The sequence below is a fragment of the Salmo salar genome, chromosome 21 (genome assembly GCF_965601325.2).
Source record: "Salmo salar chromosome 21, fSalSal1, whole genome shotgun sequence".
NCBI classification, from domain to species: Eukaryota; Metazoa; Chordata; class Actinopteri; order Salmoniformes; family Salmonidae; genus Salmo; species Salmo salar.
The window spans coordinates 14073279-14089919 of record NC_138311.1 but is presented as its reverse complement, the minus strand read 5'-3'; the positions used below and the strand labels follow the sequence as shown (position 1 = coordinate 14089919).

The window sequence follows — 16641 nt, the reverse complement described above, 5'->3', positions numbered from 1 at the left end:
GAGAATTATGTGTAAGATCAAATAAGCTCCGTTTTCCCCCCCATGGGCTATTATTCTTTAGGTCTGTGGCTATCATAACACCCAGACAATTGTGTGTGTCTGTAGAAAAAAGCATGATTGCATTTGTGGTGCCTGTTCAACTGCTACCTGTTGCCTAAGTGGAGGACAAGGGTTGCCCTGTGGGCTGTGTGCTGTTTCAAATGACAGTTACAGAGGTTGCTAATGAAATATGAAAATGCCTGGGGGTTGTTTCTCTTGTAACTGCCTGGCTTTACCTAAGCAGTGAGCACAGAGGCGGGGAGAAGGAGGGGGAGAACCCAGGGCTCTGCAGCACCTCTCTGGGTGCGTCTGAAATGGCACCCTATTCCCTATATAGTGGACTACTTTTGTAGTCCACTATATAGGGAGTAGAGTGCCATTTCGGAAGCACCCTGTCTTGGCCTCGGGTAAATCCTGCCTGTCTGTTGCGGTTCACTCTGACACAGAGCCAGAGCCATTCACAGAGCAGATGTCACCTGCATGAGCTGTCATGGCCTGTTCAAATTTGTCCTTAGGAGGATTTGTTTCTATAGCAGCAGAGAGGGGAAAAACACACAGCGAGCAGGTCATTTGGTGGTGGTCTGCATCTGCTCACTCACTATTCAAGTAGCACCAACTCACATTGAAGCAGAAAACAAGACCTGTCCATTTACAACCTTAGAGCAAAAAGAGACATTTCTGTTTCACATTGGACAATAAAGTTGTATTGTATGCCACTTATCTTCTATTGAGTTGTGTCTCAAGGTGATATTCTGAAGAAAGGTGCTGTAAGTGAATATTTGCACATGTTGGGATCAGTGTCTGATCAGGTATGTGTATGGATATGTCCTTGGTTCAAACATACTCTGAGTGTACAAAACATTTCCATGTCATAGACTGATCAGGTGAATCCAGGTGAAAGGCATGATCCCTTGTGGATGTCACCTGTTAAATCCACTTCAATCAGTGTAGAAGGGGAGGCGACAGGTTAAAGAAGGCTTTTTAAGCATTGAGACAATTGAGATATGGATTGTGTATGTGTGGCACTCAGAGGGTGAATGGGCAAGTCAAACGATTTAAGTGTCTTTGAACGGGGTATAGTAGTAGGTGCCAGGTGCACTTGTTTGAGTCAAGAACTGCAACGTTGCTGTTTTCCCCCCGCTCAACAGTTTCCGTTGTGTATCAAGAATGGTCCACCACCCAAAGGACATCCAGCCACCTTGACACAACTGTGGGAAGCATTGGAGTCGACATAGGCCAGCATCCCTGTGGAACGCTTTTGACACCTTGTAGACTCCATGCTCCGACTAATTGAGGCTGTTCTGAGGGCAAAACTTGAAAAAGAGACCTGGGTCTCAATGTTGACTCCCTGTATAAATACAAATCGAATAAATACAAAATAAATGTGAAGGGTAACCTGAAACTATGAATTTGTGAGCAATAGCAGCATCACTGCCTGACAATACATCAATGCTTACGCAACCTCCCTGACTAAGTCAGATAGGCACAGGCCGGAGGGCTTTGTTACCATGGAGAAACTGGATCCTGAGAAACAGTCTGCCTCACTTACACCACACAGTTATCACACGTACACATGTTGCCCTATAGAGGGGTATTGATTTAAAAATAAATGAAGGGGGATAATTGTGATAACTAAAAGGTGTCTCTAGCCTGGTTCATCTCACATCCCTCTATGGTTTACTTCCCGAAACGTGTAAGATACAATGAATGGATACGAGAAAATGCTGTGAGGGAGAAAAAAAACAGATGTTCAAACAATGTTGTTTGCTCTGGTTGCTGCCTGGTTGACTGGTTCTTCCAGCCTGCACCTCAGCCAACTGTTTGCAGGTTGGCTACTCAGGACGGCAAACATGGTGCCAGCATTGCTAAATGAAGTGGTCAACCTGTTGAAGTGCAGTGGACCATCGATTGACATTTCTATGCGTTGTCTCTTTTTATTCAACGCAAATGAAATAGTATCTATAATATCTGAACTGAGATGTTATTTCTAAATTATAAAGATATTTGTAGCCGGAGACAAATTAATATAGACTAGCCAACAGTTTTCCAATGTACAATAAGTAAAGATTCATTGTTATTGTGAAAAGCATCTGATATGATCATATTTCACAGGTTCCATTTCATTTAGAAACATAGAAATGGTACAACCGATCATTTAAACGTTTCATGAGCACTATCCCCTCTATCAGAGACCCGTGAGACCAGATCAGAAGGATAGACTAGCCTACTACTTCCCTACTACTACTGCAAATGAGATAAATATTCAAAGTAGAGTTCTGAGTTATGAGCCTTTACTGTAGGCCCTATGTGTCAGATGCAAATAGAGAGAGCTGAATTTCCAAGTGAAATTAGGCTTCTGCTGATGAGCTGACAAATCTAATCTGTCCAATGGGGGGGATCAAAGGCCAGCAGATGGGTGACTACTGCTCTGTCACCATGTCCACCTGCCCCAGGGCAAACAAGGCCACAAAGGTAAGAGAGAACAATGAACCCACCCCAATCAAAGTGGCTGCTGTACACACAAGAAATGAAACATATAGGCACACACGTGGCCCCACACAGAGACAACAGAAAAGGGTATAACTACCATAAAAACACATTACAGAGGACTCATCCAAGTCTGAAGTCTGAATACTTTCAATTTCCATCAGCAAGTATATTTAAGTCTACCACAGCTTCGGGGTCAATTCAGGAAGTAAACTGAAATTCAAAATGTCCAAATCTCATTCCCAATCGGCACCCTTAGTGCGCTACTTTTGACCAGTACCACAAAGCTCTGGTCAAAAGTAGTGCACTTTATAGGGAATAGGGTGGTATTTGGGATGCCACCCAAGAGTTAGGCCAACAACCTTCTAAAGCCCTCACCTAGTGAATTTGTTCATGAAAATACAATACTATTATGCATACTGTATTCACAGACTTCTCTTTCTACTATGACGTCACCTGACCTGACCATATGTCTCTACGATATGTTGCCTCACTTCCAATGTGTCATCATCATATTTACAGGCCATTATCGTCAGTCACTGTAATGAACTGTTATGCCACAAGATGTCACTGCAGACAGGTATTATTGCAGTTGACTTACATGACTTGGTTCCATTTGTATTATTATACTAAGAATCCAGATCATGAAGTAACATTGCAATATCCAAGCGCCTTCTTAAATAAAATATGATACACATTTATAAGTCAACCATCCATGTTGATGAGAAGATCCACAGATCCACATTCCACTTTGCATTCATAAGCTCCACAAAGGCACAGAAACAATTTGGACCCATTGACAATTCAGCAACTGAAAAACACTGAATACATAGAACAATCTGCATTGTAAATGGATGAGAATTGAGTGTTAACTAGGAACATGTCAGAATATTTTCTCACATTCCTTTCAATTAATATGACGAGAATAGATTTAGCGTGAAAAACAACAGGTATTAAAAAAGGTTACACATTTAAAATGCTTTCTTTCAACCATATGAAGTATAAACATGATCCAACATTAAAGAATATGAATTATTCCTGAAAAGAAAATCTGTCTGTTTCTCATTTTGTTTCCAATGAGAGATGACAGTGGTGCCATGTTGGGTGCTGTGCGTTGGCATGGGTAGAGGCAACCATATATTGGTGCCCTTGTACCCACCTCTGGGGTTAATCTCCAAGAATGCTGCCATTATCCCCAATTTCCAATCAAACTGTCGTGTCAGTGTGTTGCTATTGTGGCCGGTTCATCAGGCAGGCACAGGCTCTGGGTGCAATTTTGATGAGTCAGTGAATCTAAGCTTCCCACAATGGGCCTCTGGAGCCTCCACAATGGTGTGGACTAATGCACGCTTTCAGCCTGCCGCTGCTGAGTATGCAAGGCTTGTGCGAAAGCGGCAGTAAACGAGGGGCTTGGTAGTATAAAAACAGAAGTGAGGGCCTAGGACTCGACATTGTTACACTGGATCTGTTCCACCTCAGTACTCTGTAAGTATTCACACAACCTAGGTAGAATGGGAACGTCTGATTCCTATGCATCGGCGTACCAACCAGTGGGATTGATTACATCCAATATGGGAGATATATATTTGATATTTGTATCTGATATTTCCCCAGTGCAAACTGAGAGCTCAACTCATTCAACATGAGTTGTTTGGTGCTTCGCACCTTGCTCAGGAATCAATGTTCACTTTCATGTATAGCTAGCTACCAGAGAACCCAGAGTGAAGCTCTCCGTTTTAGCCTAGTTTCCTCATCTCTGGTCTTCCTTGTCCCCGTTTGGTAGAGAGCAACCTCACGGTGGAAATAGCAACCATGAACACTCAGCAGATGGAGCAGATGGGCCAGTTCAAGATCACTGTCTGGGAGGAGGAGAACTTCCAGGGCAAGCGTTGTGAGTTCCTGCTGGAGTGTCAGAACATCATGGAGAGGGGATTCCAAAAGATCCGCTCCATCAAGGTCGAGAATGGACCGTAAGTCTCTCTTTGGATGTCTACACCAGCCTAAAACAGAGGAGCTGTACTACATTACTGGTAGAGTAGTAATGTAGTATTACTATATTAGATCCATGGATGTTGTTTGGTCAATCAATGGTTATGAGGGTTTTTAGCTCATAGGTTGTGTTTGAGTAGAAAGTGAGAAATATGGTCATGGTAACATTCATTTCTAGCCTTAGTTCCTCTCAGAAGCTAATGTATACTTGAATATTATATTCTACATTGCAGTTGTACTGTACTGTTGTGAACCTGCCCTGATAAGCAAAGCTTGGTATGACAATGCTACGTTTCGTTATCATTATCATGTCCACTCAACACTTGATAGCCTGATTTGGGCAATCTGTGTGCAATATAGTTTATGTATCATTTTTACATTGTTTGGACCAAATGTTATAGCTGAAAGCAGTACATGAGATAATCGATTTGTGCGCGTTATTAACCTTAAATGTAGCTCGTTGTTTTGTTTCTGTCAGTCAGTCAAAGTAGGCTACTGTTGTAATCTCCATTGAGTCCCAGCTGCCTGCCTTGTGTTCTGTTCAAGCGGCTGACTGGCGATCTGATAATGGTCCAAAGGCGCAGCATGTGGTGTTTACTTTGGCCCTTTGTCCTGTAATCAACACAGCGCTCTGTGCCATGGGGCGTTGCACTTTTGTTAACTAACCTGACACTCTATTTTCTCTCTTTCTCTCTTTCTTTCTCATTCCCTCTTTCTCCCTGACTGTCGTTTAGCTGGGTTGGTTTTGAGTACCCTGAGTTCCAGGGCCAGCAGTTCATCCTTGAGAAGGGAGACTACCCCCGTTACGAGGCTTGGAGCGGAAACAGCAGTTACAGAACTGAGCATATGCTTTCCTTCAGACCTATTAAGTGTGCTGTAAGTTCCTCACGCACACATGTCATTTCAAGGATAAAGAAAAGCACCCGTCTGAAGCATATTTAGGAATGAAGCACAGTAATAGTAATCATGGTTTATTAAAGGTTAATATAGTCCCATATGATGCTTGTGTTTATATTGTATCATAGTACCATCATACCACAATTCTCAAATCCATCTGTTTTGGATTTTTCCCCAAATCTCTCAAATATGATGAGGCCATATGAAAACTAATCATGGCTCCTGCACCTCTATCAACAGAACCACAGTGACAGCAAGGTGACTCTGTACGAGTGCGAAGACTTCCAGGGACGCAAGTTCGAGATGTGCGATGACTACCCCTCTCTACAGGCTATGGGCTGGTGCAGCAAGGAGGTTCCCTCAATTAAAGTCAACTCCGGAGCGTAAGTCTTTTCTTATTTCTGTAACCTATATATGCTTTCGTTACAAACACTCTAGGCTCTGATACGTAAACCACATTGACAAAGACATTATCACCCATTACTTTCCAAGACGATTGGTTTTGTACATTTCACAACAGCTTAGGACTGCATCCGGTCACATATTACCTACATAGCAGCCTCATATATTTTGTGTGATTGAGTCCCATTAGAAAAATGATCAAGTGAACAACATGTGCCCTTCTCTTCACAGCTGGGTGGCCTATCAGTTCCCCGGTTACCGTGGCTACCAGTACATCCTGGAGAGAGACAGACACCAGGGAGAGTACAGACACTACAATGAGTACAGCACTCAGGCTCACACCAACCAGGTCCAGTCTATCCGCAGAATCCAGCACTAAGTCCACCTGACACTATCCTCCAGCGGCTACCATGTACTGACCATGCCATGACATGTATTAAAATAGGCAATAAAGGCTTTATTCAAACTACGGAAACAGAGTGCTTGTGGCAATTCCTTGCTTTAAAAAAAAACGGACTCTTGATCAGGACATATAGCTAACTATGTATCTGTTTAAAAGCCCGTGGTAGAGTCTTAACAACCCATTGCCACAGCGGCTAGCTGTATACTCCAACACAAGTCAATCCCAAAGGCATTTCATGATATGACAAATACATCAATACATAAACCAGGGTAAATACCACCTTTCTGTTCGGATAGGATGTATATTGTTCTTGTCAGATTGTATCTTATTTCCAATAAATAAAAGCAAGAGATCACTATTGTTTCCACCATTTGTTATTGCAATGTTGTGTTTTGTAGTAGCCTACCATGAAGCCAATACAAAAAAAGAGGGGTTGGGGGCTAAACTGGGGAGTCAAAGGATCACCTTTCTTTTACTGTGACAACAATCAAAAGAGCCATAAAACTTTACCAAATGAAATGGACAATATATGCCACATACATGCCCCTGGAGGCAATGGATCGATCCCCAGTAACGTCACTCACGTTCTCTGCTATATCCCTCTCTGCCCTAAAGGTAGGCTATCAATAAAACTTGAAAATACCTTTCAAATATATATTTTTAAAAGAACAAAGAAATGAACATTATGTTTCTGTGCTTATGCCTTGAAATAACCTATACTACATGCCCAAAAGTATATAGACACCCCTTCAAATGAGTGGATTCGGCTATTTCAGCCACACCCATTGCTGACAGGTGTATAAAATCGAGCACACAGCCATACAATCTCCATAGACAAACACAGGCAGTACAATGGCCCATACTAAAGAGCTCAGTGACTTTCAACGTGGCACCGTCATAGGATGCCACCTTTCCTCCAGGCTAACTGTAAGTGCTGTTATTGTGAAGTGGAAACATGTAGGAGCAACAACGGCTTGTGTGGTAGGCCACACAAGCTCACAGAAATAGATCGCCAAGTCCTGAAGCGCATAGCACACAAAAATAATCTGTCCTTGGTTGCAACACTCACTACTGAGTTCATAACTGCCTCTGGAAGCAATGTCAGTAGAAGACCTGTTCGCCGGGAGCTTCATGAAATGGGTTTCCATGGCCAAGCAGCCGCGCACAAGCCTAAGATCACCACGAGCAATGCCAAGCGCCGGTTTGAGTGGTGTAAAGCTCACCGCCATTGGACTCTGGAGAAGTGGAAACGCGTTCTCTGGAGTGATGAATCATGCTTCACCATCTGGCAGTCCGAAAGACGAATCTGGGTTTGGCAGATGCCAGGAGAACGCTACCTGCCCCAATGCATAGTGCCAACTGTAAAGTTTGGTGAAGGAGGAATAATGGTCTGGGGCAGTTTTTCATGGTTTGGGCTAGGCCCCTTAGTTCCAGTAAAGGGAACTCATAACGCTACAGCATACAACAACATTCTAGACGATTCTGTGCTTCCAACTTTGTGGCAACAATTTGGGGAAGGCCCTTTCCTGTTTCAGCATGACAATACCCCTGTGCACACAGCAAGGTCCATACAAAAATGGTTTGTCTAGATCGGTGTGGAAGAACTTGACTGGCCTGCACAGAGCCCTGACCTCAACCCCATCGAACACCTTTGGGGTGAATTGGAACGCAGACTGCGAGCCAGGCCTAACTGCCCAACATCAGTGCCCGACCTCACTAATGCTCTTGTGGCTGAATGGAAGCAAGTCCCCGCAGCTATTTTCCAACTTCTAGTGGAAAGCCTTCCCAGAAGAGTGGAGGCTGTTACAGCAGCAAAGGGGGGGGGGGTCCAACTCCATATTAATGCCCATGATTTTGAAATTAGATGTTCAACGAGCAGAAGTCCGCATACTGTTGGCCATGTAGTGTATGGTTCACTCAACAACCATCATATGAATGAATGAAGTGTCACGCCCTGACCTTAGAGATCCTTTTATGTCTCTATTTGGGTTGGTCAGGGCGTGAGTTGGGGTGGGCATTCTATGTCCTTTTGTCTATGTTTGGTATTTCTTTGTTTCGGCTGGGTATGGCTCTCAATCAGGGACAGCTGTATATCGTTGTTGCTGATTGGGAGCCATACTTAGGCAGCCTGTTTTCCTTTGGGTTTTGTGGGTGGTTATTTTCTGTTTAGTCATTTGTTACCTGACAGAACTGTTTGGCTGTTGTCTTTTGTTTATTTTGTAAAGTGTTCTCTTTTTTCATTAAATTACAAAGATGAGCACTAACCACACTGCGCCTTGGTCTACTCCATTCAACAGCCATTACAGAAATCCCCACCTACAACGGACCAAGCAGCGTGGTAAGGAGGAGCAGAGGGTTCAGGACTCCTGGACTTGGGAAGAGATACTGGACGGAAAGGGACCCTGGAGACAGGCTGGAGAACACCGCCGCCCGCCGGAGGAGATAGAGGCAGCGAAGGCAGAACGGCGTTTCTGGGCGGATCGGCTGGCACGGCAAGAGGAGGAGGGGCAGCCCCAAGATTTTTTTGGAGGGGAGCACACGGGACGATCGGCGGTGCCGAGGATGGAACCAGAGCCAGTCGGGGTGAAGTTGGAGGTGAGCGAAGGGAGCGAAGCAGAGACAGTGAAGGAGTTGATGGGGAGATTGGATGAGAGAGATATGAGAGAGCTGCTGTGTTGGTGCATGAGGCACGACATTCGTCCTACGGAGCATGTCCTCGAATTGATGTCACCTGAGTCAGCTCTCCATACTCGTCCTGAGGTGCATGCTTGCTAGCCGTCTGGTGAAGACTGTGCCAGCCCCACGCACCAGGCCTCCTGTGCACCTCCCCAGCCCTGCACGTCTTGTGCCTGCTCCCAGAGCCAGGCCTTCTGCATGTCTCCCCAGCCTGGTGAATCCTGTGCCGGCGCCCAGAGCCAGGCCTCCTGCAAGTCTCCCCAGCCTGGTGCCTCCTGCATGTCTCCCCAGCCTGGTGAGTCCTGCGCCCAGAGCCAGGCCTCCAGCATGTCTCCCCAGCCTGGTGAGTCCTGCGCCCAGAGCCAGGCCTCCAGCATGTCTCCCCATCCTGGTGAGTCCTGCGCCCAGAGCCAGGCCTCCAGCATGTCTCCCCATCCTGGTGAGTCCTGCGCCCAGAGCCAGGCCTCCAGCATGTCTCCCCAGCCTGGTGAGTCCTGCGCCCAGAGCCAGGCCTCCAGCATGTCTCCCCAGCCTGGTGAGTCCTGCGCCCAGAGCCAGGCCTCCAGCATGTCTCCCCAGCCTGGTGAGTCCTGCGCCCAGAGCCAGGCCTCCAGCATGTCTCCCCAGCCTGGTGAGTCCTGCGCCCAGAGCCAGGCCTCCAGCATGTCTCCCCAGCCTGGTGAGTCCTGCGCCCAGAGCCAGGCCTCCTGCAAGTCTCCCCAGCCTGGTGCGTCCTGTGTCTGCGCCCAGAGCCAGGCCTCCTGCATGTCTCCCCAGCCTGGTGCGTCCTGTGTCTGCGCCCAGAGCCAGGCCTCCTGCATGTCTCCCCAGCCTGGTGCGTCCTGTGTCTGCGCCCAAAGCCAGGCCTCCTGCATGTCTCCCCAGCCTGGTGAGTCCTGTGCCTGCGCCCAGAGCCAGGCCTACGGAAAGTCCCCGTCCAGAGCTTCCGGCGACAGTTCCCCGTCCAGAGCTTCTGGCGACAGTGCCCCGTCTAGAGACGGCCCACAGTCCGGAGCCTGCCGAGTCGCCCGCCAGCCGGGCGCAGCCAGAGTCGCCCTCTAGTCCGGGGCCCGCTGCGAGGGTCCCAAGTCCGTGGTCGGCGGCAAGAGACCACGCTCTAGGGGAGCCATTAAAGTGGGGTGAGCCAGCGGTGGAGCGGGGGGGGGGTCTGCGTCCTGCTCCTGAGCCGCCACCACGGGTAGATGCCCACCCGAACCCTCCCCTATAGGTTTAGGTTTTGCGGCCGGAATCCGCACCTTTGGGGGGGGGGTTGGTACTGTCACGCCCTGACCTTAGAGATCCTTTTATGTCTCTATTTGGGTTGGTCAGGGTGTGAGTTGGGGTGGGCATTCTATGTCCTTTTTTCTATGTTTGGTATTTCTTTGTTTCGGCTGGGTATGGCTCTCAATCAGGGACAGCTGTATATCGTTGTTGCTGATTGGGAGCCATACTTAGGCAGCCTGTTTTCCTTTGGGTTTTGTGGGTGGTTATTTTCTGTTTAGTCATTTGTTACCTGACAGAACTGTTTGGCTGTTGTCTTTTGTTTATTTTGTAAAGTGTTCTCTTTTTTCATTAAATTACAAAGATGAGCACTAACCACACTGCACCTTGGTCTACTCCATTCAACAGCCGTTACATGAAGGCAGAAGGTTCGCGACTAACATGCAGCCAGACAATGTGAGTTGTCCAAGGTGCTGACCACTGCAGCCATGACAAACTAATTTAAGACCAAATAAACTATTTTAATTGGGGGATAGCCCCACTATGTAGGGTCAGGCTATCGTTGACTGCCATTGCATGATACTGCTAACACATTTGCCAAGTTGTGTATAATATATGCATGTTTTCTTGAACCGGATTACGTTTTAAATCACACTTGCTACATCCTTATTGAATGTTTGTTTGCTGTGTCGTCTGACAGTTCAGGTCCAGGACATTCAATTCCGCGTTAGCCTACACACCCTGAGACTTGCTCATGAACCGCAGACCGGTAAAAGACACAGGCCCACACCCAGTCCAGGATCTTTTAATAAATGTTCAACTATACACACCTTTCCCAAATACACATTTCTATCCCGACTGATTAAAACGGCCGCACAGTACAGAGGAGCTTGGCAGTCGTTTCGGATGGTGGGGGAATAGGTTAGGCCAGTGTTGCTTGTGTTTCAATCCCTAAAACTGGTAAGTCCAACGATGACTAAGAGAAGATATAAATAGTTTCTAGGTAGCCTAGCACTCTCTTTGCCTGTGAACGAGTTGGGAATTATTTTAAATGCAGGAGGCACTGCACTTGTCTTGGCTTCTCACCATCGATTTACTGTGCGCACATAGGAATGGTCTCATTTTGTAATCAGATGAATTCAATTATATATGTATTTCTGTGGGATTTATTTACAGTCAATAGACTTTATGTAAAGTGTTATTGAAGGGTGGAATCCTAATTTGAGATTCGTGCATAACTACCACCACTGACAAAATGATTTATGCGCACAGGTGTCAAATTATGAATCGACCTGAAGTGTTTTAGAGCCTATCGTTTGTTTGAATTGACAAATATTTATTTGAAACTATAAGGACACTATATAGGCATCAAAACTGAAACTATAACTTGGAACACACCAGAATGGGACAATAATATTTAATTCAAACCTTTCGAAGATGATCTTGCATTCGAGGCTTGTTTTAAGTTGCCTGCGACCTGTTTAAAGACTCAGGCAGCTAAAGCAAGTCTGGGACGCCAGACACAACTCTTCTGAGCAGCAGCAGCGGAACGCGTGGAGGGAGAGGCGTGGTGGGGACGTGGAATATAATCGCCTACTCCATGAGTCATATAATAGCCTTGCTTAGCAGTCACATACATACTCTCTGGTCTCATATCGTTTGCTCCTGTTATCTTTGCCTTGGACAACTATGACTTGATAACACATTTTCGTGAAAATATGACATTTGCATCAATGCATGTTGATTTACAAGAAATTGAATATCTTATGTTTATTATGTTTTATTTAATTATTGTCCTGTGTTGTGATTAGAAATACGTATTATTAAGTTGGTAAAAGTAGCATAAAACATCTACAAAATCTACAATTTGCTGTACATTTTGCATGTCCATGGCATATGACAGCTAATAAAGTGTTTGCCTTAAATACTGTTTGACTGTCATTCCCGTTTTATTACACTTACTCACTGAATATTTTCACAGCTGATCTCATTAATGTTATCTTCCCACAGTGTATTTTTCTTCATATTCCTTAGGCTAGGACTAGGCCACTTTTATATGGAGGCAGTTATTGAATTTCAAGGAAAATCTTAATAAAGAAAATACATTATTATTATTATTATTATTTCTTATTATTATACCGAGCCTCTGTATTATTAGGCCTATTATGATCATGATAATGGGTATGGTTCTGAGTATGATTCCTTATATTATTATTATTAGGCCTATTGTTGTTACTGTTATGCTATTATTAGGCTAATGGACTTTTGTGGATCATGGATGGGGTCTTGTGAGGTAGCTTGGACGCTCGTCCTCGCAGGATTGCTTTTGATTAATAGAGAATTGTTCTCTCGTGGTTTTACATCGATAAACCTAATTTAAGATATTGTTTTAGATTTAGCCTCATTACACTCCGATTGTACATAGCCTTATAGCTATAAACATACGGTCGGTGATACATTTTTCTTGTTTTCCCAGGTGCATTGAGGCGTGTTTTTAAGGTCAATATTATTTTCATACATGAAATAGGCCTCTGTGTTTGCAAAGAGGTAAAGAGGCGGAAAAGAGAGGGGATCTGAACTGGTTTTCCATGTCAAACACTTCAATTCTCCATAGAAACTCTGATCTTAACGCGGAAACTTTATTAAACCCTGATGGTGGATTGATAAGACCGAATTTCTCTCGGATCTTTTTATTGTGGAGACCGGGGAGAGATGACAGAGGCAAATTGCTCTTTTAATTAAAGCAATGCACCAGAGGAAATTGCTGTCTGAATATTGTCTCAGAGATGGGGTTTGTGACAGTTGCCTGGAAACTTCAATCTGTCCCACATTTATTCCAGATCACAGTTATGAGATAAAGTTTAATAAAAATCTTTGCCCGAATGAAATCGAACCCTTTCTTGAACAACAGCTACAATGAGACAGAACTGCGGAGGAAACCTTATGTTTAACATGTATCTCTCAGGTTCGTGCTTTTGTACGTGACATTTGTAATATAATTTCTTTATAGGCTATTCAGATGAGGGAAATGGTCTTTATTCCTTGGGTAGTGATTCTGCTTCTAGCTAGCGATTGCTCTGCCTTTTCAATCTATAACCCGTCTCCTCTTTTGTCGGAAATCGGATATCCTCTTTCCTGAACGCGTTTCCTGGCTTCAGCCGTAAAGCTTGGAGGAAGAAACCACAAATATTAGAAAACCGAGGATTAGTTAGAGACTAGATTATAAAATGAAACCATAGCTTTTAAAGGCTTTTTATAATATTTTCAAATCTGAATATAGATATTTCAACGTGGAATAAGGATATAGTTTACAGAATTTTGTAATGTTTTATTGTAATTTAACAATTTTGCAATGAATACTTATTTTACATTAATATATGCTATATTTTCTAATAATATTGGTTTAATAACATATTTATTTGTGTTAATAACCGGTCTATTGCAGATCCAACAGAAAATCTGTTGAAAGAAAGCAAAGGTGCATCCTGGAGTCCCATAAACACAGGAGTGCAAAAAGGTAAGAAATTGTTTAAATTTGTATTTATTATATGCATCCCAACCCAGCATTATAGGCATTCAGAGCATTTTTATAAATTAATATATACTTTACCTTTTAATAATTGTAATTGTCTACCGTCCATAGAAGCACTGCCATTGATTGGATTAGAGATAATTAATCACATGAAAGAAAATGATAACACGCGTAAAAAAAAGGGTTCTACAAGAGTGGACAATAAATACGTCATTAGGTTGTTTGTGAACTAGGCACAATTTTTTTAGACAAATATTTTTCTTTCGTGCTTTTGTAATTGTAAGACATAGACATTGCGGAAATTTAACCAAATTGTTGTCCAACTACTGATAGGTTATCGACATGTTTATTTTATGCGTAATTGGCCACTTATTTTGGAAATCAAGTTAAATCCATTTTTCAAATAGCCTATCAAAGGATGAATGCTTATTTTCCTGTATTGTCACCGTCACAAATGTCTACTATTATGTGTTATTTTGAATAGGCAGTGGACAGATTCAGCTATGGCAGTTTCTCCTCGAACTCCTGTCAGACAGCGCCAACATGTCCTGCATCGCCTGGGAAGGGACGAATGGAGAATTCAAGCTAATTGAACCCGATGAGGTGGCACGGCGATGGGGCGAGCGCAAAAGCAAGCCCAACATGAACTACGACAAACTCAGCCGCGCATTGCGCTACTACTATGACAAAAACATAATGACAAAGGTCCATGGGAAGCGATATGCTTACAAGTTCGACTTTCACGGGTTGGCTCAGGTTTGTCAACCCTCATCAACGGAGCAAGCTCTTTATAAATTCCAGAGTAATTTTGCCCCCATTCCCTTTTCAGGGATTTCAAAGCTAAACCTGGTTGGTCCAGGCGTCGGTTCGTCTGGATTCTCGTATTGGCCGGGGTCGCCACCGACTCTCTACCACAGTCACAACCTCCAACCCCCGGGACCGTTTGGTTCTGTGTCTGCCTCGCACATCAGTTGCGTCAACAACATCAACAACCTGAATAATATCAATAACCACTACAATTGACTCCTATTAACTCGACCAATAATGTAGTTTAAAAATGCCTAATCATAATTCACAATCGTAGCGCGCCTTTTTAAATGAGGCCTAGGAATTGATTTTCCCTCATGAAATGTTGTCTTGTGGACCAACATTTAAAAAACAACAACAAATAAATGGGCCTATGGGAAAATCATTAAACATTTATGGAAAGTAACACATTTAATCACGTTTTTTTAATTTATTTTTTTTAGATATGAAGCCTATATCAAACAAAATCTAGATTAAGAACCATTTTCTTGCCTATTTTTCTCTCGTTGATAAGACATTAGGAAAACGTTCTCGAACGTTGCAGATAGAAATACTACAAATAGAGCCGACGTAATTTCCTTATTCTACATGCCAGAGATGCATGTTTTCGCTACCTGGACGTTGCAAAATGTTGCGTCCTGCTGAACGCATCCCTGTTGTCTCCAAGAGATTGTCTGGCTTCTAGCGCCACCAGGTGGCTATTAATTAGGCATATAAATACTGATTTGATCTCAAATAAGCTTGCAGTGTACTTTTCAAAGTAGAGATATTACTGCGACTCTAAAAACATTATGGACGTAAAGATATATCGTCACTTTAAATAGCCATCGTTATGTAGATGTAGCCTACACAGGCAGTTTACAATGCAGTGCAGGTGTCTACTAGTTACGACAACAAAAGGGTTTGCCTTTTCGTTTTCATACGTTTTCCTTATAGCCTATTTTGACATTTGACACACAGATTCGACATTTTTATGCACGGAAATAAATACATAGATTGTTCGATTAACACTTAAAACCTCTTAGAAATTATCTTTGAAATAGTAGGCACATTTTTCCAAAAAGCTATATCCACCAATTTTTCACATTTGTGTTTCTCATCGGAAATTATTGCCTATGGGTATCTTAATTTATGTGTAAAATATTACTGTTCTCAGATTTTCTTGTGTATGATTATTATACTTTTTTTGCAAAATGTTATACATCCATTGTTTAGCTGGAATGGATTGTTCATATCCTGTAAAATGTCAAATGTAGGCTAATTGTTTTACATACAGATCTCATATTACTGTATGAAAAAAAGTTGATTTAAAAAATATGTATATTGTGTCCTAAATGTATCATTTGTACATTTCTTTATAAACATTTGTGTTACTTGTTACATTTGACTCTCTAAAACCTAGCAGTACTACCTATTTCTCTGAGAGTGAGGCGCATATGTAGCATTTTGAAAAACACGTAATTATTTGTCTCTATGAAATGAAACCATCAAGTGATAGATTTTAAACAAATACATATCTGTCATTGAACAACCCCATGCCATGATTAGATAGTGAATAAACCCACTAACCTCTTTCATCATTTGTTTAAACGATAAAAGCTAATTTACCAACATTTCTGAAAATGGGTAGGTCTATATAACGTTATGGAATGAAACTCTTCACATGTACCTATTCCATTAAATCATATTCGTTATTTTGTTGTTAGCCTACTGTAGCCTATAAAATGAACATGTTATTGAATAAATCGAGTGTCATTTGTACATTGGTTGTCTGTCATTTGTTAAGGTTTAGGCATGCATGCTATTAGGCCTATTGTAGCCTAGATTTGTAACATTTTGTGAATTTAGCATGTTATTTTACAGGCATTTTATTTTTGCAGAATTATCACAGAATGTATGAACAATTTTTTCAAGTGCGCAACACATCTTTCGCTCTCAGCTTGGTTGATGATCTTATGGTGACGTATTATTAGACCTACATTATTTTAAATCGCACAGGGACGCGGCGTCATACTGTTTCCATAACATTATGGACAATTGGACTGATCTACATTTAAAAACATGACCCACTGTTCCATGTGCTATTCTGTTTTGTGGGAGAAACGTTTTGTGTTACTTTAAATCTAGACAAAAATGAAGTAGGGCTATTTCAAAATATGTTTTCACCTTCATTGCTGTGGATCAGGTC

General features: G+C 42.9%; 2 protein-coding genes across 2 annotated transcripts; both read left to right on the top strand.

Annotated features, from left to right (window-relative positions):
- The first annotated feature begins 3904 nt into the window (after window positions 1–3904).
- LOC106581834 (beta-crystallin A2) lies at window positions 3905–6289 on the top strand. The gene is made up of 5 exons (XM_014164237.3): window positions 3905–4011; window positions 4310–4496; window positions 5250–5391; window positions 5653–5795; window positions 6046–6289. Exons 2-5 carry the CDS (start codon window positions 4339–4341, stop codon window positions 6191–6193), a joined length of 591 nt encoding a protein of 196 aa, XP_014019712.1. The 5' UTR covers window positions 3905–4011; window positions 4310–4338; the 3' UTR covers window positions 6194–6289.
- Window positions 6290–11157: 4868 nt separating this feature from the next.
- LOC106581833 (protein FEV) lies at window positions 11158–16214 on the top strand. The gene is made up of 3 exons (XM_014164236.3): window positions 11158–13079; window positions 13560–13631; window positions 14131–16214. The coding sequence occupies exons 1-3, from the start codon at window positions 13031–13033 to the stop codon at window positions 14667–14669; spliced, it is 660 nt and encodes a 219-aa protein (XP_014019711.1). The 5' UTR covers window positions 11158–13030; the 3' UTR covers window positions 14670–16214.
- The last annotated feature ends 427 nt before the right edge of the window (window positions 16215–16641 follow it).